The 23548-nt window shown below is 36.4% G+C and overlaps 1 protein-coding gene across 1 annotated transcript in view; it reads left to right on the forward strand.

The window, feature by feature from the left end:
* The window catches only part of LOC149820259 (uncharacterized), a 32296-nt gene extending 19625 nt beyond the window's left edge, over window positions 1-12671 (forward strand). Inside the window, exons 4-7 of the mRNA XM_089983237.1 lie at window positions 8806-8977; window positions 9147-9287; window positions 9370-9502; window positions 9988-12671. Coding sequence (XP_089839363.1) covers window positions 8806-8977; window positions 9147-9287; window positions 9370-9502; window positions 9988-11936 — 2395 coding nt within the window. The 3' untranslated portion in view covers window positions 11937-12671. The remainder of the gene's footprint in view (window positions 1-8805; window positions 8978-9146; window positions 9288-9369; window positions 9503-9987) is intronic.
* Window positions 12672-23548: the final 10877 nt, after the last annotated feature.

Raw genomic sequence — 23548 nt, forward strand, 5'->3', positions numbered from 1 at the left:
CCAAGAAGATCCCTCATTCTCAGTTCATTCTGCCTGTTCATCCTTGAAGCCTCATCAGCATCCATCTTTTGTTTCTTCTGATTATGTGTTTGCCATTTCTGAATGTAATAAGTCAACTCTTTGGCATAGTCGTTTGGGTCATTGTGGTCGTCATTTTATTGAAAAACTTGTCTTGAATAATTTCATTCCTAAGTCCGGTCTGAGTCCAAAAGCCAGTGATACAAAGTGTCCTAGTTGTCACTTATGTAAGAGTCGTGTTTTGCCTTTCAATTCAATCAATAAGAGAGCTTCAATGCCCTTTGAGGTCATATGTTCTGATGTCTAGGGTCCTGCCCCAATTGCTTCTGTTTCTGGCAATAAATATTACCTTATTTTCATTGATAGCTATTCACGCTATACTTGGATATTTTTTATGAAACACAAATCAGAAGTTTTTGGATTGTTCCAAAAATTTCACTCCCTTGTCAGAAATCATTTCTCTACAAACATTCTGAATTTCCAATGTGATGGAGGAGGTGAATTCTCTTTTAATGATTTTGTTAGTTTCCTTCAACATAATGGGATAAAGAGAAGAGTGTCTTGCCCACATACACCTCAACAAAATGGGATTGCTGAGAGGAAGCATCAACATATTGTTGAGAGTGCAATGAACATGATGCATGAAAGTAATCTCCCTATCACCCTATGGACAAAAGCTTTTCACTCCACAGTCCATGTGATAAATCGACTGCCCATGACCATTTTAGAAAATAGGTCACCATTTTTCTCCTTATTTGGTGTTCATCCCGACTATCATGAATTACGTGTGTTTAGATCAATTTGCTATGTTCATATCGATGGTTCATTGAGACATAAGTTTCAGGACAAAGTCTTAAAGTGCAGGTTCTTGGGATATCCTGAAGACTACAAGAGGAATAGGTGCTATGATCCATTAAGCAAACATGTCAAAATATCAAGAAATGTCGTGTTTGACGAGATGAATTTTGACAATCAACCTGCTAATCCAAACCTTCATGTTGCTACTCCAAGTCCCAGTGTTGAGGTGTACTATCCATGGTTAAATTCAGAACTCTTCTCCAATACTAGGGATGATTGTCCTACAGGAGGAAGAGGTATGTTAGGAATCAGCAGATGACTCTCAACCAGAAGAGGTTACTACACAAAACTTAGAGCCAGTAAGGTATAAGGGTATTGTCTACACCCGGCGTGAGAAAGGCCCCTCATCCATCCCTGGCACAGATGTTAGTCCTTCTACTTCCGCTCCACAGATGTTGGATGTCAGGAGATCCACCCGAACCCGACATCCGCTTGATGGGTGGGTAAGCTATAGAATTTTTTCTTTGGATTTTTAACTGTTCCTAACGTCCATAAATAAAGAAGATGAGCCTCTCACATTCTATCAAGCTGCGAGTTCCAGAAGATGGATCGAAGCGATGAATGAAGAAATAGAAGCCTTATATGAATGTGGTACATGGGAAGTTGTGCCTAGACCACTAAATAGAAATGTGGTTGGGTCAAAGTGGGTGTAGAAGATAAAATATAAATCAGATGGGAGCATTGAAAGGTATAAAGCTAGACTTGTAGTTAAAGGGTTCACACAAGAACAAGGATAGGACTTTGATGAAACTTTCAGTCATGTTGTTGAGATGGGGACCATTCGTATTGTCTTGAGTTTAGCCATTGAACATGGATGGACATTGAGCCAACTAGATGTAAAAAATGCCTTTTTACATGGTGACGTAAAAGAGGAAGTTTATATGGAGCAACCCATTGGGTACGCAGAACAAGATGCCAATCAGTATGTATGCAAGTTGAAAAGAGCACTCTATGGATTGAAACAAGCTTCTCGGTCATGGTTCGAGAGTTTTTCACTGGAAATACAGAAGCACGGTTTCTCTCAGTCTCTTCTAGATCACTCATTATTCATTCACAATGAACGAGATGTTACCACTCTTCTATTGATATACGTAGATGATATTATTATCACAGGGAACTGCAGAGGTCATATTGAGGAAGTAAAGAAGTTATTAAATCAGATATTCAAAATGAAGGATTTGGGAGATCTGCGGTATTTTCTTGGGGTGGAAGTTGATAAGATATGTGATACCCTTACTCTTACTCAACACAAATACACAATGGATATTCTTAGTAGGGCAGGCATGAAAGATTGTAAGCCATTAGCAACTCCCAGTATCATCTATCAGAAACTGAGTTCTAAAGAAGGAGATTTATATGAGGATCCGACTAGGTATCACAACATAATTGGCATGCTGCAATACCTAACTTTTACTAGACCTAACATAGTGTATTCAGTTAAACAGGTATCAAGGTTTATGCATGAACCTCATACATCGCACATGGAGGCAGTTAAGCGAATACTATGATATTTAAAAGGTACAGTTGGTGATGGCCTGGTGTACAAGAAAAGTGAATCAAATCAAGATGGCCATGAAATCATTATTTATGCTGATGCTGATTGGGCGGGTGACCCAGATGAACGACGGTCAGTATTTGGTTATTATAGCTTCATTGGGTCAAACATGGTGTCTTAGAGCAGTAGAAAACAAAAGGCGGTTGCTAGGTCGAGTACAGAGACTGAATATAGATCGATGGCTGCTGCCACTGCTGAGGCTACATGGATAAGACATCTCCTAGCAGAGATGGGAGAACCGATTGCTCGATCACTTCTGTTGTGTGATAATCAAAGTGCCATTAATATGTCTTTTAACCTCATCTATCACAGTCGAGCCAAGCACATTGAGATAGATCAACATTTCGTCAGGAAAAATGTTGAAGAAAAGGAGATTGAGCCTATGTTTGTGCGAACCGATGAGCAAGTTGTGGATATTTTCACCAAAGGGCTCACAAAGGACAAATTCTGGTTTCTGAAAAGCAAGTTGTTCATGGTTCAAGACCATGCACAACTTGAGGGAGGCTGAAAAGAAGTGACTGGACCTGACCTTTGTACCAGATCGGATCCAGATCCAAACATAGTGTTGTAATTCTTTTTGTTATTAAAGGGTATTTTTGTACCCTAAAAGTATGTATTAGTTAAATACTCATACCCTAATACAATGAAAACACGTTGACCACTTAAACGTGTTGTTTTTCTGCAGCCTCTTTCCCATTATCGTGTTTTCTCTTTTCTTGCACAGGTGAACCTGGAGATCATCGTATTTTAACAGTGTTGCCATTGCCTCCGCATTTTCACCCGATACGTATTCTTGTATTCTAAATTCAGAAGCATCTTTCCATACGACTCCCTATGAAAATGCCTTAACCAATATATGCACCAATTCAAATTTATCTTATGTTTCTACGGCCGATGGAACCTTTTTGAAAATTAAGAGTATAGGAACATTAGATTCTAAAAATTCTCAAAAAAATTTTGTTCCAAAAGTTAGAGTCGTTTCCAAACTAAATTTAAACATTTTTTTCGTTTCTCAAATTACCGATCATGGATGTAAAATATCTTTCTCATCTAATGATTGCTTTGTGCAGGATCTCCGGTCCGGGAACCGGATTAGGCAAGGCCATAGGAAGGGGGATCTTTACTCTTTATGGATTGTTTGTCTCTTCTTTTAAACTCTTTTTGTACTTATGTACAAGATAAGGGTATTGAAACTTGGCATAAAAGACTTGGACATCCAAGTTATTCTAAAATATATCTTTTTCTTTTTGGGAACAAATTTTGTAATGAAAAAGATATGACTTGCAAAGATTGTATTCTTGGGAAAATGAAATCTATTCCATTTTCAAATAGAACCTTTGTCTCAATAAGACCTTTTGAATTGGTGCACTCAGATGTGTGGAGTCCTTTTTCGATCATGTCTAAAGGTGGTTACTCGTATTATGTGACTTTTATTGATGATTTTAGTAGATATGTATGGGTCTATTTTCTTAATCTTAAATCAGAAGTTTTCTCATTCTTTAAAGAATTTTACATGAAAGTTAAGAATCAGTTTCAAAGCAATATATCTATTCTTAGATCGGATTCGAGTGGGGAATATCTATCTAATGATTTTTAAAATTAGTTAAAACTAAATAAAATTTGTCATCAAAGATCTTGCTCTAGAACACCACAACAAAATGGGCTATCGAAAAGAAAACATAGGCATATAGTAGAAACCGCTAGAACATTACTTGTTTCTAAAAATATTCCAAATTTTTTTTTGGGTTTAAGCCATTTTAACTTCTACTTATTTAATAAATTGAATGCCATCATTCACTTTGAAAAATATCTCTCCTTACGAAAAACTTCTCAAAATAATATCAGACTTCAATCGTTTGCGAATTTTTTGTTGTAAATGTTTTGTGTTTTTACATAAAAAAGATAAGTTATCTCCAAAAGCAATTGAATGTGTTTTCATTGGATATGGTGAAAATAAAAAATGATATAGATGCTTTAATTTAAAAAATAACAAACTTTATGTTCCCAAAGATGTGACATTCTTAGAAGATGAAAATGGTTTTGAAGAATAGGATAAGGAGGAAATTGACTCTATGTTTTTGTATGATCTCTCCCCAAGGGAAGATATACATGCTTTGAATCATTATGAAGTTATAAATGATATAAATCATGAATATTCTAATATTGAAACATCACCAAGTAGTGATTGTAACGAAGTATGCCAAAATAAAAATGAGAATGCCAATGCATTCACAATGTCCAATAATGGACAACTACAAAAGCACAAGAGAGAGATATGAGAGAAGTCCACTATGGGATAATACAAGCCTCAAAGGGCTATAAATAAAAGAAAATATCTTTATTGAAGAGGCGCTCTAAAAAGCTTAAGAATTAGAAGGGGGAAACACCCCTATTTATACACAAAGAAAGAGTGAAAAAGGAAGCCATTGGGGGCTCCCACATCTAGTCGTTGGGAGCCCCCAATAGTCATATTTATGACCATTGGGGGTCCCAACGACTATGGTGTGGGACCCCCAATGTATATTAAATACAAAAAGAAAAAAAAGAAAAAAAGATAAAAAATAAACTACTTATTATAATAGTTGTTTTTAGAAATAACTATGTGAAATGACCAAAATACCCCTATCAAGTATTATATATATTTATACATATATTTTAACACCCCTCTAACTTTACAGGGAGATGACTGAAAGTTTGCCAAGAAGAAAAATAAAACGGGGGAGCAGGAAGTGCTTTAGTAAAGAAGTCCACCAACTGATATTCTGATGTGACATATGACATGGTAATCGTTCCTCTCAGATATTCATCACGTACATAGTGACATTCCATCTCTATATGTTTGGTGCACTCATGAAATATGTGATTACTGACAATGTAAATTGCACTTTTGTTATCACAGCATAACTTTGAAGGACCGGAGATATCGACACCCATATATTTGAGAAGACTGCGTAACCAAATAAGTTCCATAGTGGTAGTTGTCATAGCCCAGTATTCAACTTCATTAGAGGACAACAAGACTTTTTGCTGCTTCTTGCATCTCCAGGCAATCAGAGAATCTCTTAAAAAGACAATAGCTGAGATTCTATCATTAGGGTTTCCTCCCAATCAGCATCAGTATAAGCATGTAAATTTAATGAAGAGGATGAAGATAGAAATAACTCTTTAGCGATGGTATTTTTAAGGTATCTGACGATTCTTAGTACAACACTCATATGGACAGTTGTAGGAGCATGCTGAAACTGGCTAGTAGAGTGAATGGCATGAGCAATGTTTAGTCTAGTAATAGTCAGATAGGTGAGAGACCCAATGAGTTGTCTGTAGGATCTGGGATCCTTTATAAGAGTCCCATCCTCCAATCTTAGTTTAGCATTGATCACTTCAGGAGTTTCCACCTGCTTATCATTTGAAATTCCAAACTTAGAGCATATATCTACAACAAGTTTCATTTTAGAGTATATATCCATGGGAAGAATATATAACTTCAATTCCTAAAAAATATCTCAAGAATCCTAAGTCAAACATATCAAAATTAATTTTTAATATATTTTTAACATTACAAATACCAATTTGATCATTATCTGTTATAATCATATCATCTACATAGAGTAGAAGAATAACAATACTAGTTCCTGCATTTTTCATAAAGAGAGCAGTGTCAGTATAATATGAACAAAAACCCAGCATAGTCATGACATTACTAAATCTATCATACCGAGCCTTGAGAGCCTTCTTAAGACCATATAAAGCTTTTAAAAGTTTAAGAGTTTTTCCTTGTTCAATGTTAAATCCTGACGGAGGATCCATATAGACTTCTTTATTTAGGTTTTCATTAAGGAAGGCATTTTTAACATCCAATTGATATATAGACCAAGGTTTTAAAACTCGCTAAGTCAACTCGGTGACTCGGCTCGGCCCTCCAATGAGTCAACCCGGCAAGGTAAACTCGTTTTGCAAAAACTCGGGTTGACTCGGGCGAGTTTTGGGCACTTTTTTCTTTTTTCGGATGTGTTTATTGGTGCATATGAAAATTATCTCACATTTAGTGCATATGAAAATTATCAGATGTGTTTATTATATTTGCTAAGAAGCACACAACATTAGAATGAATAAAAAACTTCATTGGAAACATATAAGATTGAAATTCTTTTTTTTTTAGTTTTTTACCCAAAGTTATGCTCTTAAAATCTATCAATTATATTCATGATTTCAAATTTCATCAGCCTGGTATCTATGTTAAGACAATGTTCTAAAGGCTAATTCATATAGATGCAATAAGGCTTGGCAATGTTGTTTTGTGGTGTTTGTGACGATGATAAAGACCACAAATTCAGGATTTATGATCCATAAAAGGCCAAATTCAATTCATGGTCCTTGTTCTGTATTAACTAGTGCTAATCATTCAATTGACTTGCAAATTGCAAAATAATCTATATTCCTACTTGTATTACAGGCTTTAATGTACTTATACTTTTGGAAATCCTTCATAGGAAACATGTTGAGGCGATTTATTAGGGGCATATTCCTATAATTTCCAATGTCTAGGTCATATGTTTTGTTGTTTGTCACTAGTAATGACAATTTAAATGACAAACCTTTATATATTTTTACTAGTCACTAGTAATTAGGTCAAATCAAAAGTTAACAAAACCCGGTCCGAGTCACCGAGTTGACCCGCTGAGTCACGAGTCAATAAAGAACAAGTCGAGTCCCGAGTCACGGGTTTTAAAACCTTAATATAGACCATTTTTTAGTTGATGTCATAGCTATTAGGGTCCTAACACTAGTCATTTTAGCCACGGGTGCAAAGGTTTCCTCATAGTCAATACCATATTCTTGTGAATAGCCTTTAGCTATTAATCCTGCTTTATAATGTTCTAAAGTTCCATCACTTTTAGTTTTAATTTTAAAAACCCACCGGCATCCAATAAGTTTCTTGTTTGGAGAAAGTTTAACTATTTCCCAAGTGTTAGCTTTGTTAAGAGTATCTAATTCTATATGCATAGCTTCAATCAAATGTAGTATATTTTTGGTTTGATTATAATCTGTGGGCTCATGATGGGAGTGTAAAGCTATTAAGCAAGCCCTATAATTAAGTGTTAGTGTTTCATATGACACAAACCTATTTGGTGGAATTGATTCTCTAGTAGATCGTCTAAGACAGGTTTCTTCTAGAGATTCATTATTTTGAGAGAATTTTTCTAAGGCACTAATAGGTTTAGTGTGCTCACGCCGGGTATAAACTTGAAAGTTTTTATCAACAATTTCATCACTACTTGGTGATGCTTCAATATTAGAGTTGTCATGATGTGTATCATCTATTTGTTCAAAATGATTCAAAGAATCATCATTAATATGCATATCTTCTGTAGGAAAAAGTTCATACAAAAACATATAGTCAATTTCATCTTGCTTATCAAGATTTTCAAAACTATTTTCATCTTCTAAAAAGGTCACATCTTTGGAAACATAAAGTTTGTTATTTTGGAAATCAAAGCATCTATATTCTTTTTTATTTTCACCGTATTCAAGAAAAACACATTCAATCGCTTTTGGAGACAACTTATCTCTTTTATATAAAAGTACAAAGCATTTGCAACCGAAAATACATAGGCGATTGAAGTCAGGACTCAGGTGTCATGTTGAAATTTTTTTCATAAGGAGAGATATTTTTCAAATTGGATGATAGCATACGATTTATTAAATAAGTAGAGGTTAAAATGGCTTCGGCCCAAAAATTTTTAGGGATATTTTTAGAAATAAAGTAATGTTCTAGCAGTTTCTATAATATACCTATGTTTTATTTCCGCTAGTTCGTTTTGTTTAGGTGTTCTAGGACATGATCTTTGATGACAAATTCCATTTTGCTTAAGATAATTGAAAATCATTAGATAAGTATTCTCCTACCAAATCGAATCTAAGAATATAGATATTACTTTGAAATTGATTTTTAATTTTTATATAAAATTCTTTAAAAAAGGAGAAAACTTCTAATTTAAGATTAAGAAAATAAATCCACACATATTTAGTAAAGTCATCGATTAATATGAATAATCACCTTTAGACATAACCAGAGATGGACCCCATACATTCGAGTGCACCAATTCAAATGGTCTTGTTGAAATAAAAGTTTTGGTTGGAAAGGGAATACACTTCATTTTCCCAAAAATACAATCTTTACCATTCATATCTTTTTCTTTATAAAATTTGTTCCCAAAAGGAAAAAGATACATTTTTGAGTAATTTGCATGTCCAAGTATTTTATGCCAAGTTTCAATACTCTTGTCTTGGACATAAGTACAAAATGAGATTGTATAATGTATTGGTTAAATTGACTGCAATATTTTCATGTTAATTATTCCTAATTTCTGCAGATATTGCCCCAATGACTTGGAAGAAGCAATCTCCAGCATAGTGTTTGCATCCCCAAAGTGTGTTGATATACAAGAACTTGTAGCCATAAGTAGACATTTTGCAGAAAAATATGGGAAGAACTTCATTATTGCAGCTGTGGAACTTCGTGCAGGATGTCGCGTGAATCACACAGTAAGTTCTATCAGAAGCCATACATTTGACATATTACTAAAACAAGTTACTGTTAGTTGTTGGAAAAGAAGAAAAATACTGTGACCTGGGAAAGAAGGCTTGTAGTGCAATTTACGTTCTTGTTAGTGTTGGTTCAGCACCATGTTCATGTTACGTTGTATATATCCAGGTCATTGCTAAGTTGTCTGCTAGACCACCAGATGGTCAGACAAAATTAAAGATCTTGGCTGCAATTGCAAAAGAGCATAATGTTGATTGGGATTCTAGTGCAGTTGAAGAGCAAGTTTCAGATCTTTTCGAGGAAAAGCTTGTAAGATATGATGAAAGATCACTTAATATCGTAAATTTGAATTAGATGGCTGCCAGTTTAGCTTTTTTATTTGATTGTGCAGGATGGTCTAACTGAATTTACGAGTGTTGCTGAGATATGCGACGAGCTTCTCAGCGTTCCCAGTGTAACGAGTGCCTCTGATCCTGGCATTTCAAAAGCTAAGGCTTCATCAGAAACTGAATCAAGGATTCCAGGTGTGAAATGTGTTTTTTTTCTTTTATTTGTTGAATTTCGATACATTTTAGCATATTGGACAACAAAGTATCTAACATGGACCCAACATGGGTAGAGCAGTATGCCTCCTATCAGATGTTTATTGGTTGAACACTATCTTTTGAGCTATGCTTGATCGTACAAAAGCTTTCAATTAGCCAGGAAGTCCATAGTAAATTCTCTATCTTTCTTAAAGCTACACTTAATCTTATCTCAGCCCCCCCCCCCCCCCCCCCGACCAGGATAATATGTTCCCTTCCTACAAAAGGAGGGTATTCAAATGCGTGCAGATACCATATTTTAAAACTCTCTAATCACTTGTAACTCAACTAGGCTAGTTGCTACTGCAATTTAAAATGCATTTATTTTCAACTTGTATATATAGCTCATCTTTCTCATGTTTTTCCTCATCTAATTGGCTGATTTTTTTGACTGCATGTGCGAATTATGTTCTTTATTTATGCAGAAAATATATCTGTTCCATTTATGGATTCACAGCATAAGGATGATAGTATTTCATTAGAGAAAAATTATATGGGTTTCACGGATGCAATTGCAGCAGCAAATGTAGCTGCTGAATTTGCAGAGAGAGCAAGTATTGCTGCACGGGCTGTTGTAGAACTGTCTAGCCGTGAGAGGACGTCAAGGTACACAGAATCACATGAATCAGTTTACAGTAACAAAGGTAATGGACCTGTAGAATTACCTTGCCCTAAGATGAATGAACGTTTTGAAGAGGGCCCAGTGAAGAAAAATGAATATCCACCTGAAAATTTCCATGCTACCCAAACTCTCTCTCAGAGACAAGAGGGACTTACCCATGAGCTTAGAAAAAAACAGCAGCCTACAGAAAGAAAAGGATATGACCATGAAAGTCCTAGGTCAAGATCTGATGGATCTGGTTCATCAGGGTTGAATGCATCTTCTCATGATGATGCATCAACAGTTGCTAGCATGCAAAGAGTTGAAGAGCATTCTCCAAACAGCTATGCTGAGAGAGACACTATGAACAAGAAATGGCAAAGTGATGCAGGTAAGAGGGACAGTCTTCATGGAGAAGGAAGTATCAATAAAAGATTGAGTGTGTCTCATTTCGATGACGGCAAATCTACTGACATCAAGACTGAGGGTGGCAATTCCAATCAGCATTTCTCTGTATCTTCCGTTGGTGTAGAACGAGGAAAGTCAGGAGGAGAAACTTTACAACCTATATCAGCTGATGACTATGCAGCATTTTTTGATGACTCGGGTTCAGAGAGTGCTAGTTTAGACTTGGAGGATGAGACTGTTGAACATGACGTTGCCACTTTTGCTCCCAATGCAGGAGAAGCATCTAGTACGGTCTCATCAACATCTGTGACAAAAATTGAAGACCGGCGACCTTTGTCATCATCAGAAGCATCTTCTGAGCAAGTTGATCATTTAGACCGATTCAGCATTCCAACTTCTTCCACTGAAACTGGAGGTTCAGAACCTTCAGTAAACTCAGGGTCTGATAGTTCACCCAGTCTCAAATTTGAAAGGATAAGCCGTTTGAGAAGGAGAAGGCAGGGCTATATATGTCCTCCCTATGTAAAGCCCCCTGACATTTATGCAAGTGATGGTATCACAAGTAAGAGCACCATTTTAGATGATGAACCTGAAATTTCTAGCCCATACAAGTATTCGAGCAGTTTGGAAGAGGATCAGGATACATCTGAAAGGAAGGAATCTCCTGCTGAGAAAAAGAGGCAAATGAATAGATTGAGGCCCACCAACGGTCATGCTGATTCAGATGGCAATGAATATGTCCATTCTGAGGACCCCATGCACCAAAAGATTGCGAGGAAGTGTGGGAAGGAACATAATCTCCAAGGTAAGGATGGTGAGCATTCTTGCAGGACTACCCTTTCAGGCAATCTTCGATGGCAGTTGAAAAGTGATACTAGCGAGTGTGACATGCCAGTTTCTGTCAGCTCCACTGTTAGCATGCAAAGCAAACCTTCTGAATGTCCTCTTGTTTCACGAGCTGAAGAACAATCAAAGTCAATAACCAAGACTGTAATCTCAGAAACCAGTCACAAAGCGTATAGAGAAAGCCAACAGAAGTCCTTTCTTGAGGTGCAAAGTAGAGGAGCCAACAGCACCAGAGCATCTCCCCGCTCTTTTGATTCAGGCAGCGATGAACCTGTCGACGCAGATACTACTGTACGTCAACACACGGGCAGTAGGCACAGTAACATTGGCACTTCTGAAAAGATCACAAATAGTGCTGATCCTTTATTGCAGCCAACAACCAGGAGAGGATCAAGATTTATTGGTCAGTTGGATGAAGTAGCATCTTCCTCAGACTCTGGTGTCAGTAAGGGAAGCCAGCTTCCCAAACCAGTTCCAGTTTCACAAGAAAGGCCTGCACTCAAGACTGTAACCAGATAGTGACGGAGCAGATGTTAAACTCCCTGTTTCAAGCAGTATATCAACATCTAGGGAGAGCTCATTTAAACGTGCTTCCCATGTTCACCCGAAGCTGCCCGACTTTTGTTCTCTCTGGGGGAGGATGCAATCAAGTCTACAACAATAGTAGATAGAGTGATCCAAAAATGCTGAATCCATTAAGTAAATATTTTGATCTGGTTCTTTCATTCTCTCATTTATACATGGGAAACTTGCCTACCTTTTCTAGACATGCAGGTGAGGTGACCATCCAATAAGCATTGAACCTTTGTTATTTGGACACTGGTGATCGAGAATACAATTTCCTCATACCTTGCTGAATCTGGACCTACCCATGTGACATTTGTTGTGGAAAACTGCTGACGATTGAAGATTGTTGTAAATATATGTGCTGATAATATGTGAGTTGTAAAAGACTATCTATAAGGAGAAATGTAATCTTTAAATTGAGTGTGTGAAAAATCAAAGTCTCGATACCTGTATTTTCTCTCTGATTTATCTTTTGGGGAGTCAGGCTGTCAGACTCAGATTCAGGTATGTTGAATATGCTTTGTCTGGGGTGATTTGATCTTGGTTCTGGAGGTTGTATCTGGGGTTACAGATTTGAGATTTTAATTGGCCTGAGTTCTGTTAAGCTAATTGGATCTTTTGGACTTTGTCACACAAAAACCTATTTTACAATAAGTTATATGTACCCTTTAAGGTGGCTTTTCTGGATCTTTCATGCTCAATTTTGTTCTCTTATTTGTTATTTGGAGATTGCGTGCATTAAGATGTTCACTCCTTTTCATCTTAGGGCTCATGTTCAACAGAAAGCAATTTCCTGAACAGATGATAAATCCTTCCAACCATCCTGTTATATAAAATAAACCAAAAATGACTGTAATTATGTGTTTTCCTAAAAACTCTATAATTTGCCAAAATTTGTCCAATGATAAAACCGTAAATAGCTAATTTTGTTAGAACGTTTTAACCCTTCGCATGTGCAAAACTCATGAAGTTTGCGTGATATATCGCTACGCACGTCGGGTATCACAAACTCTGTTTTTTCTTTGTAGACATCACTAAGTTCGCATAATAATATTTGTGAACTTTCTTTTAAACTCGAACCTTAAAACTTTGCAAATACTTGAGTATAATTATACTCTAAATATGTGGAGTTACTCTAAATATGCGAAGTTATTACAAATATATGAAGTTCTTTCTAAATATGCAAAGTTTCTCTCAAATATGCAATTTTCTCTTAAATATGTGATTTTCTAAGAGATCTGAAAATACATATTGATCTATGCAAATTTTTGACATGCGAACCGGCATAATTTCGCATGCTTTGCTAAATCATATATAAAATATTTTTGTTCATTTTGTTTCTCTTTTTTTTTTGTTTCTAGAAATAATCGTAACCCTCTAGAATCTTAAGCATTTTTTTCTCTCCCCTTGCGGTGAGTCTCGTGAAATTTTATTGTTGCATTGCATCGAGGTTGTGGTATCATCTTTCTCATTGACTTTTTCAATTAGGTCAAAAGTTGAGTTCTATACGAATAATATATTTATTCATATTGTTATATTTCATTCTGATTTTTGTTTTGTAGATATGAGCATTTAATAGCCTCATATATATTTGTGTTTGATTGTTCTTGTGGATGTTTTTTGTGTTTTATTTAATATTTGGGATCATATTTATTATTTAAGGTTTATAAATATATGTTTGTGTTGTAGTTAATTTATGTTTGTTTGCTTGTCTTTTATTCAATATTCAATATTTTTTTGTTGGTTATTATGGGTAATTGTTTTTTTAGAGTGGTTATTGTAGGTGGTTATGTTATTTGAATGTATTGTAATGTCCCAAAATGTTTACCTTGAAAAAGAAAAGAAAGTGCGAGAATTTCAATTTTTTTTCTTTTTTAAACTAACTTTAGAACGAAACCGCAGATAGGGATGGTAATGGATCAGGACGGGGGTGGGGGACAAGGTCTCCACCCCGCCCCGTCTCAAAATATGGACCTCCATCCCTGCACGGGTTTGGATTTTAACCTATACCCCCGCCTCCATCCTTGTTTCATGTCCTTTATCCCCGATCCAAATGGGGGCAAGGCGGGGCAGGGCCCCGTTTCCCCTCGATCCATTGTCATCCCTTAGAAGGATTGGGGATTGGGCAAGGTGGGGAAAGGCGGGGATCGGGATGGGGTGGGGTGGGGAAAAGCATAAGTCCATCCCCACACGGGTTTTGATTTTAACCTTCATCCCTGCCTCCATCCCCGTTTCATGTCCTTCATCCCCGATCTAAATGGGGGTGAGGCCCCGTTTCTCCCCGGTTCACTGCCATCCTTAACCGCAGAAGACTTGTTTTAAAAGCTAGATGACACTGGGCAGTTTACATGCAGAAAGACAACATATAATTGAATTCATCATTAACAAACTGAAGGAAATTGAAATTCATACAAAAAGGGTTTTAGGGTAAGGTGCCAAAATATGGTTACAACCTATCCATTAAAATTTTTAGAGTTTATAACATTAATGATGTTCAAAAACCAAAAGCCCAAAAGTGTGCATGGTTCCAACTCCATAGAGGGTTTGTGACTCCGTTATCGCATCGCACCCGCCATTGCTAGCACTCCTCTTTCCTTGCCCCCATAACATGGATTCAACTTTTCAAATATGCCAGTAAGTTGAAAACCAAAAATATAAAGATGCAGTTCTATAAAACATTCACCATACCCTACTGTGGATCATAATAGTGATCAATCAATCAATATGACATGATCAACAAAAAGTTATCACAAACAATGTGTCATAAGGTGAGAATATAAGCATTCACATGTATCAGATATTCAAGAAGGATTCTTACCAATTTTTGTGCATAACTGTGATCAATCAATCAATATAACATAATCAACAAAAAGTTATCACAAATAATGTCATAAGGTGAGAATATAAGCATTCACTTGTATTAGATATTCAAGAAGAATTCTCACTAACTCTGTATAGTGATCAATCTATCAATATGACATGATCAACAAGGAATTATCACAAACAATGTATCATGATAATATAAGCATTCACATGTATTAGATATTCAAGAAGGATTCTCACCAATTATGTGCAAGCATCACTTAAGTTTTCACTTTCATTATAACCTTTTGGTACAAAGGGTGCACCACCAAGGTACTTCGGGGTCTATTATGCCATACCATTTTAATTATCAAAAGCCCTTCAAATAGCTAAGTATCCTAAGGGGACGGTCTGTTCGACCTGGTGAAAATCTCAATGGACCAATAACAATAGGATATCCTAGAAATTTAACCACCCCAGATGATTTGGGGTTTATCACCTAGGACACATTGATAAACTCTACTTCCCTAACTTCGAGTGGTTGGAGGCTCTGGGACGCTCTTGCTCCTAAAAACTATGAAATGATATGTCGTGAGGTTATGAACTCACATACATTCAAATGTCACTTGAGGCAGTACCACCTACCTCTCTAAGTAAGCCTGCGATAATGGATATTATTCGGGTATTCTTCTTATTATGCATGTCATACCTCATTCTCGGAGGTGTAATGACCCACTCAAGGTGTCAATTATGTATATATCTACCCAATTCTCTATTACTATGGGACTATAACCCGTAAGAGCCAATCCAGATATTTAAGTATAGAGTTTAGCATATGCCAATTTTATATATGTATATATGAGAGCATTCATTGCATCACATGAATGAAACATGCTATTCAGAGGAAACACATGTATCATCATAACTGATATATCCATACAAGTGCTCAAAACACAATCCTCTAGTGTAGCATGTTTATTTACTCAAGTTGGCATCAAATGTCTATACATTGTGAATTTAACATAGGATGTGTACATAGAAAAATTCAAAATAAATGAGCACATGAGCAATTCATCCATTATTTGCTCTAACACATCGAACACTTAGGCAATAAGAGTGCATCCAATGTGTAGTTTAAGTGACCAAAACACCTTCACATTATTAGCCTCACATCAAACATTTAAGCAATATTAGAGTGAAGCAAATATACTTATATTAAATAAACACCTTAGTAATGGCCATATATCAATTTCCTAGTCAAATAGAATGAGAGTCAAACATAGTTCACCAATTCAATATGCTTGCAAGATAGAAACTTTAAGCATTTCAAATCCTTAAGCACATTGAGTGCTTTAGACAGATTTCAATGTGAAACATTAATTTACTGAAAATGTTCATGAAACGTGTATTCATTATTTGAGCATTTAAGTGAAAACTCAATTCGAAACTTTATTTGAGTGAGCTCATCCGTATAGCATGAATTCATATTTGAATGCTCGGGCACAATTTGAAACAAATGAATACATTTGCCACCCTTTATAGGTTTAAAGTGAGCTTAACCGGTTGTCAAACCTAAATATTTTACCATACAAGGATCCATTAGTGACCAAATCCCTTAAATTGTATTATATATATATATATATATATATATATATATATATATATATTCAATTTACTTCAAGAAGGATTCTCACTAATTATGTGTATGCATCACTTAAGTTTTCATTTTCATTATAACCCTTTGGTACGAAGAGTGTGCCACCAGGATACTTCGGAGTCTATTATGCCATATCATTTTAATTACCTAAAGTCCTTCAAATGGCTAAGTATCCCAAGGGGGTGGTCCGTTTGACCGAGAGAAAATCCCAATGGGCCAACAACAATAGGATATCTAAAAAATTTAACCATTGCAAATGGTTTGGGGTTTTCACCTAGGATACATCGATAAACCTTGCTTCCTTAACTTCGAGTGGTTGGATGCTATGGGACGCTCTCGCTCTCAAGAACAATGGAATGATATGTCATGAGGTTACGAACTCACACACATTCAAATGCCACTTGAGGTTGTACCACCTACCTCTCCAAGTAGGGCTGCAAGATTGGGTATTATTAAGGTATTCTTCCTTAACTTCGAGTGGTTGCATGCCATACCTCATCCTTGAAGGTGTAATGACCCACTCAAGGTATCAATTATGTATATACCCACCCAATTCTCTATTGCTCTTGGACTACAACCCGTAAGAGCCAATCCGGATATTTAAGTGTGGAGTTTAGCATGTGTCAATTATATATATTTATATATGAGAACATTCATTGCATCGCATGAATCAAATATGCCATTCAGAGGAGACACATGTATCATCATAATACATCCACACGTGCATCAAATGCATATATATTGAAAATTTAACATAGGATGTGTATACAAAAAAATTCTAAATAAATGAACATGTGAGCAATTCATCCATTATTTGCTCTAACACATCGAACACTTAAGAAATAAGAGTGCATCCAATGCATAGTTTAAGTGACTAAAACACCTTCACATTATTAGCCTCACATCAAACATTTAAGCAATATGAGAGCGAAGCAAATATACTTATATTAAATGACACCTTAGTAATGTGGCCATGCTCAAACATATCAATTTTCTAGTCAAATAGAATGAGAGTCGAATATAGTTCACCAATTCAATATGCTTGCAAGATATAAACTTTAAGCATCTCAAATCCTTAAGCACATTGAGTGCTTTAGATAGATTTCAATGTGAAACATGAATTTACTGAAAATGTTCATGAAACATGTATTCATTATTCAAGCATCTAAGTGAAAACTCAATTCGATACTTTATTCGAGTGAGCTCATCCGTATAGCATGAATTCGTATTCAAATGCTCAGGCATAATTTGAAACAGATGAATACATTTGCCACCCTTTATAGGTTTAAAGTGAGCTTAACCGGTTGTCAACCTAAATATTTTACCATACAAGGTTCCATTAGTGACCAAATCCATTAAATTTTATCATATATATGCAACATGTGTATATACATATATTCAGTTTACTTCAAGAAGGATTCTTACTAATTCTGTGCATGAATCACTTATGTTTTCATTTTCATTATAACCCTTTGGTACCAAAGGTGCACCACCAGGATACTTCGGGGTCTATTATGGCATACCATTTTAATTACCTGAAGCCTTTCAAATGACTAAGTATCCCAAGGGAACGGTCAGTTTGATCAAGAGAAAATCCTAATAGGCCAACAACAATAGGATATCCTCAAAAAATTAACCATTGTAGATGGTTTAGGGTTTATCACCAAGGACGCATCAATAAACCATGTGTCCTTAACTTTGAGTGGTTGGAGGCTATGGGACGCTCTCGCTCCCAAGAACAATAGAATGATATGTCGTGAGGTTACGAACTCACATACATTCAAATGCCACTTGAGGTTGTACCACCTACCTCTCTAAGTAGGCTTGTGAGAATGTGTATTATTAGGGTATTCTTCTTATTATGCATGTCATATCTTGTCCTCAGAGGTGTAATGACCCACTCAAGGTGTCAATTATGTATATACCCACCCAGTTCTCTATTGCTCTGGGACTACAACCTGTAAGAACTAATTCAAATATTTAAGTGTGGAGTTTAGCATGTGTCAAATTTATATATGTACATATGAGAGCATTCATTGCATCACATGAACCAAACATATCATTCAGAGGAGACACATGTATCATCGTAACCGATACATCCACACAAGTGCTCAAAACACAATCCTCTACTGTAGCATGCTTATTTACTCAAGTGGGCATCAAATGCATATATATTGTGAATTTAACATAGGATGTGTACACATAAGAAAAATTCTAAATAAATGAGCATGTGAGCACTCTAACACATCGAACACTTAGGCAATAAGAGTGTATCCAATGCGTAGTTTAGGTGATTGAAATACCTTCACATTATTAGCCTCACATCAAACATTTGAGCAATATGAGAGCGAAACAAATATACTTATATTAAATGAACACCTTAGTAATGTGACCATGCTCAAACTTATCAATTTCTTAGTCAAATAGAATGAGCGCCAAACATAGTTTACCAATTCAATAGGCTTGCAAAATAGAAACTTTAAGCATCTCAAATCCTTAAGCACATTGAGTGCTTTATACAGATTTCAATGTGAAACATGTGAAAATGTTCATATTCATTATTTGAGCATCTAAGTGAAAACTCAATTCAAAACTTTATTTGAGTGAGCTCATCCGTATAGCATGAATTCATATTCGAATGTTGAAATAGATGAATACATTTGCCTCCCTTCATAGGTTTAAAGCGGGCTTAACCGGTTGTCAAACCTAAATATTTTACCATACAAGGATCCATTAGTGACCAAATCTCTTAAATTTTATCATATATATATATATATATGAGAGAGAGAGAGAGAGAGTAATGGGTCCGTGCTAAACCAATTTGGTGCTAAACGGTGTGCTAATTGGGGTTTTCAGGCTTTTTTCATTATATTTTTAAATTTTGACATTACAGATGTGATCTATGTACTTGATTTTAGAGGGATCAGCTCTTTAAGGGTTTGATTTTAACACATTGGTGGGTTTTATAAGGTTTGAAAAATCAATGGTCCAAAATCATTGTAAATTTTTTAGGCTCCAAACATAATTTTTTCATGGAAAACACATGATCCAGGTGTGGATTCTTAATAAATCGACCATGCCCAACACATTTATGGGGCCGGAACCACATAAAAAGCATCGGAGAAGACTTAAAACCCCATTTAACACACGGTTTAGCACCAAATTGGTTTATCACAGACCTATTTTCCTATATATATATATATATATATATATATATTATTTTTTTCAGGTAAACACTAAAAACAATATAACTCCTTAGCACAAGATTCATCTCCATGAGAAGCCTATACTTGATAAGAACAATCATATGAAATTTAGCATAGAAGAACTAAGCATCATATTCACACATGAATATTTCTTAGAGAAAATCAGCAATGCCTAAACCATATCCTTAGATGAATCATGCATGTGATCATTTTAAGAACATTTACATTTTGCAAAAATATTCAATAATCTTACAAAAAAACATGTTAGAGAACACCTCCACAAACATGGGGTGCCTTGCGAATCCGAGAGGGTCTAGGAATGAATCCCTACACACCCCTATTCGTTTGATCAATATGGCTGAGGGGTACTCCAAGAGAGACGATACTCACTATGTGAAGCTCTCTAATGACCACAAAGCACTAATTAACCACCAAGATTCAAACATTCAATGCATAGGCTCTTTTTTTTTCTTTACAAGGAAAAGAAGAGAAAAAAAATATTTTGCATTCACCAGCCAACACATCCTATTGCTGGTGTATATAAGAGCCAGGACACGGATGAAGCATTCTACAAACTATATAGCCATAAGTTTGGTTTAGAACAACTTAAATAGTTTTTTTTTTTAAGATGGAGAAAACGATAAGAAGGAATAGGATACTTCTTCAACAAAAGTATAGGGTGAAGTCCCCAGGTGGTTCTTCACCCTATACACTTGAGCTTAAAGTAATGAAGCTCCAACCAACACACCAAAAATTGGTTTTGCCTTAAGAAAATCCTCCCAAGAGGACTCGACTAAGGGGAGAGGGAAAGAGTACAAAATGAGAAGTAGCCTTAGACCCCTTCCTCTCCTTCCATATTGAAATAATGAATGGAAGTAGAGATGGAGGGTGGAGATCTAAAAAAGAAGAAAATGGATGGTGAGGATCTAGTCCAACCACTACAAGAAAAATGTCTATTAGCGATAGACTCTATCCATCGCTAATCCGTCGCTAAATGCGTTAGCAACAGATTAGCGACGAATAGCGTATGTCGCATAACCCTAGTTGCTAAACTGCGGCAGAAATTATCTGTCGCCAATCCATCGCTAAGTAGTGACAGATTGGTGACGAATCATGTCCGTCGTTAATCTGTCGCTAAATAGAGACTGATTTGATTATGCGATGGATATTATTCGTCGCTAATCTATCGTTAAACTAGTGACGGATTAGCGACATATAATATCCGTCGTTAAAATTTTTTTTTTTAAAAAAAAATTGCTCCCTGTCGGACGATATTCTGGCAGCAATAAGCCAGACTTGTACCGCACCACACAACCACTGCGGGGTCTTCTGCATAGAATCGATGCGCTCTCCGGCGCTCTCTCGACCTGGTTCCCCACTTGTCCAGCTCGGCCCGCCACTGCAAAGAAAAGCAAAAGTCGTATCTCATCCATAACAAGAGAGAGAGAGAGAGAGAGCGTGCGCGCGCGCGAGAGAGAGAGAGAGAGAGAGAGAGAGAGAGAGAGAGAGAGAGAGAGAGAGAGAGAGAGAGAGAGAGAGAGAGAGAGAGAGAGAGAGAGAGACTCACGCACCTTTCGTCGTCGGCGTCGGAGAGGATGTATTCTGCAATCTTGCCCACCTCGCTCATCGCCTCCCTCCAGCCCTTCACCTCCTTCCATTCGGATCAGACCTCGCTCATCGCCTCCCTCCAACCATGTAGACGGCCAATCCCTCCGCCCTCTCCCTGCCACTGTTCGATTCCTCTGCGAGAGCGCAAACGCCCTTGAGATGGAGGGCATCACATAGACGCGCCGTAAAGCTCCTGTAGCCACGGCGTCCCTCCTCCTCCTCCCTACTGAAGTTGAGGAACACTCGCGGCTCCGGTGATGAGCCCATGGAGAGTTGTGGATCGCCGGTTATTCCGGCGAGAGTTCTCCTGTTCGGCGGACCTCGGCGACCTCAGATTCCGACTGTCACCTGCGAGGCTTCTCGGGGAAGCCAGACGATCTGAAAGAGAAGCACGTCGTCTGACGCTTTAATCGAACAGTTGGTTTAAATTTCGCACAGGGAGAGAGGAAAAATTTCACCCTCTCGGTGGGTCGGTTTAAATCGAAAATTAGCGACAGAAAAATTTTGTCTCTAATCCATCGTTAATTAGGGATGGATTAGCGACAGAAAAATTCTCTCACTAATTTTTTTGCTAATTAGCTACAGAATAATTCCCTCGCTAATTAGCTACAGATTAGCGACGGAATAATTCCCTCGCTAATTTCGTAGCTAATCAACATTTTTCTTGTAATGTTTTTCGACGGAAAAATGTTGTTGCTAATCTGTCGCTAATTAGAAATGGATTCGTGACAGAATTTTTCTCGTCGCTAATTTCGTAAATATTTTGAATGTCAGCGATTGAGAGTTTTCTCTCGCTAATCCGTCGCAAATTTGCGACGAAAAAAATCCATTGCAAATTTCTGTTGCTATTTAACATTTTTCTTGTAGTGAACACCAATTCTAAGAGAAGATCTCCTCACAATATACACTTTCTCTATATTGGGCAAGAAGAGAGGCAGCTTGCTTTTCAAGCAAGTGTCTCCTTTTTGTCAAAAAGGTAAATATGGAAAAAATAGCATATCTCATTGTGCTTCTCTCTACCCAAGAACTTGGGAGTCTAGAAACTTTCCAAATGGAGCCCACTCCACAGGGTTCAAAAAAATAGAGGCTTCTCCTCAAGAAATTCAAATTTTGCAAGGCTCGCAAAAGACAAAAACAAAAAAAAATAATGTTTTAAATAATTAAATTTCTAAAAAAAATATAGCACAAGTTCAACTACTCATAAGTCAAAGCCGAAGTTTTTGTCTAAATAAGTTTCATCATTACAACACTTAGGATTTACACCCTAAATTTTGTTATAAAGCTTAAGTGAATAAATTTTCAATCATCACCATAGCCTAAAAAATACATAGTTTGCTGTAATTACTAAACTTTGGTAAATTTCCATGGCTTGAGTTATTGGTCTACAAAATGAACCCTAACATAGGCCCATCTATGAGCCATGTATCTAAAAGACCATAGATCCATATCAAACATAGCTAATACCGCTTCATTGAAAGCAAAAATTACCTTATCAAATCAATGCAACCATAAAGTCAACTAGATTAGTAATCAGATGGACAATGTCATAGTAATTCTGTTTGTTAGCCGAAATAACCAGCTCCAACATGATAGTAAGAAAAAATCTAATATCATTGTAGATATTAACTAGGCATTACCTCTGTTTCACAAGCTTAGTTAGCTACATGAAGGACTTAATCAAATATCAAGGTAATCACATCTTAGAATTACTTATAGTTAGAACAAACCAAATAACATGAGAAAAAAAATCCTCATTGGTCAAAAAAACATTTTTTCATTAATGTCTCAAATATATCAAAAAGATTTGCAGATATTACATGTATGAAGTGCATATGGATGATCTTTTCTTGCATGCCATTTTCATTAGATAAATGATATATTGTGTTGTTGTAGGTAGTTAATGATAGACTCTGAAATGGTTAGAGCACAATATCGTAGCACTGACTACGCTAGTTGGAGATCTATAATTATCTCAAAAAATAGTAGTTATAAGAAATTTATAGCTTTGATGTCTCGTAAAACTGGATATGTGAAAGGCTCAATAATCATTCGATACAGTTTTTCTCCAAACCTAGATAGCCAACATATATGGATGGATGTGTTGGACGATGATGATGTGAAATCAATGTTATTTCGTAGTGACATTTAATTAGTTGCTCGCAAAGCTAAAGAAGAAGTGGAGAATGTACATCTATCTGAGGCACCATCTATCAAGCTCGATCCTTTTGCCATCATCCAACTATCCTAAATAGTGAACAATACTGACATACCAAACATTCAACTCATGCATG

This window comes from Nuphar pumila, chromosome 12, assembly GCF_984573655.1.
Source record: "Nuphar pumila chromosome 12, dmNupPumi1.hap1.1, whole genome shotgun sequence".
Classification (NCBI taxonomy): Eukaryota; Viridiplantae; Streptophyta; class Magnoliopsida; order Nymphaeales; family Nymphaeaceae; genus Nuphar; species Nuphar pumila.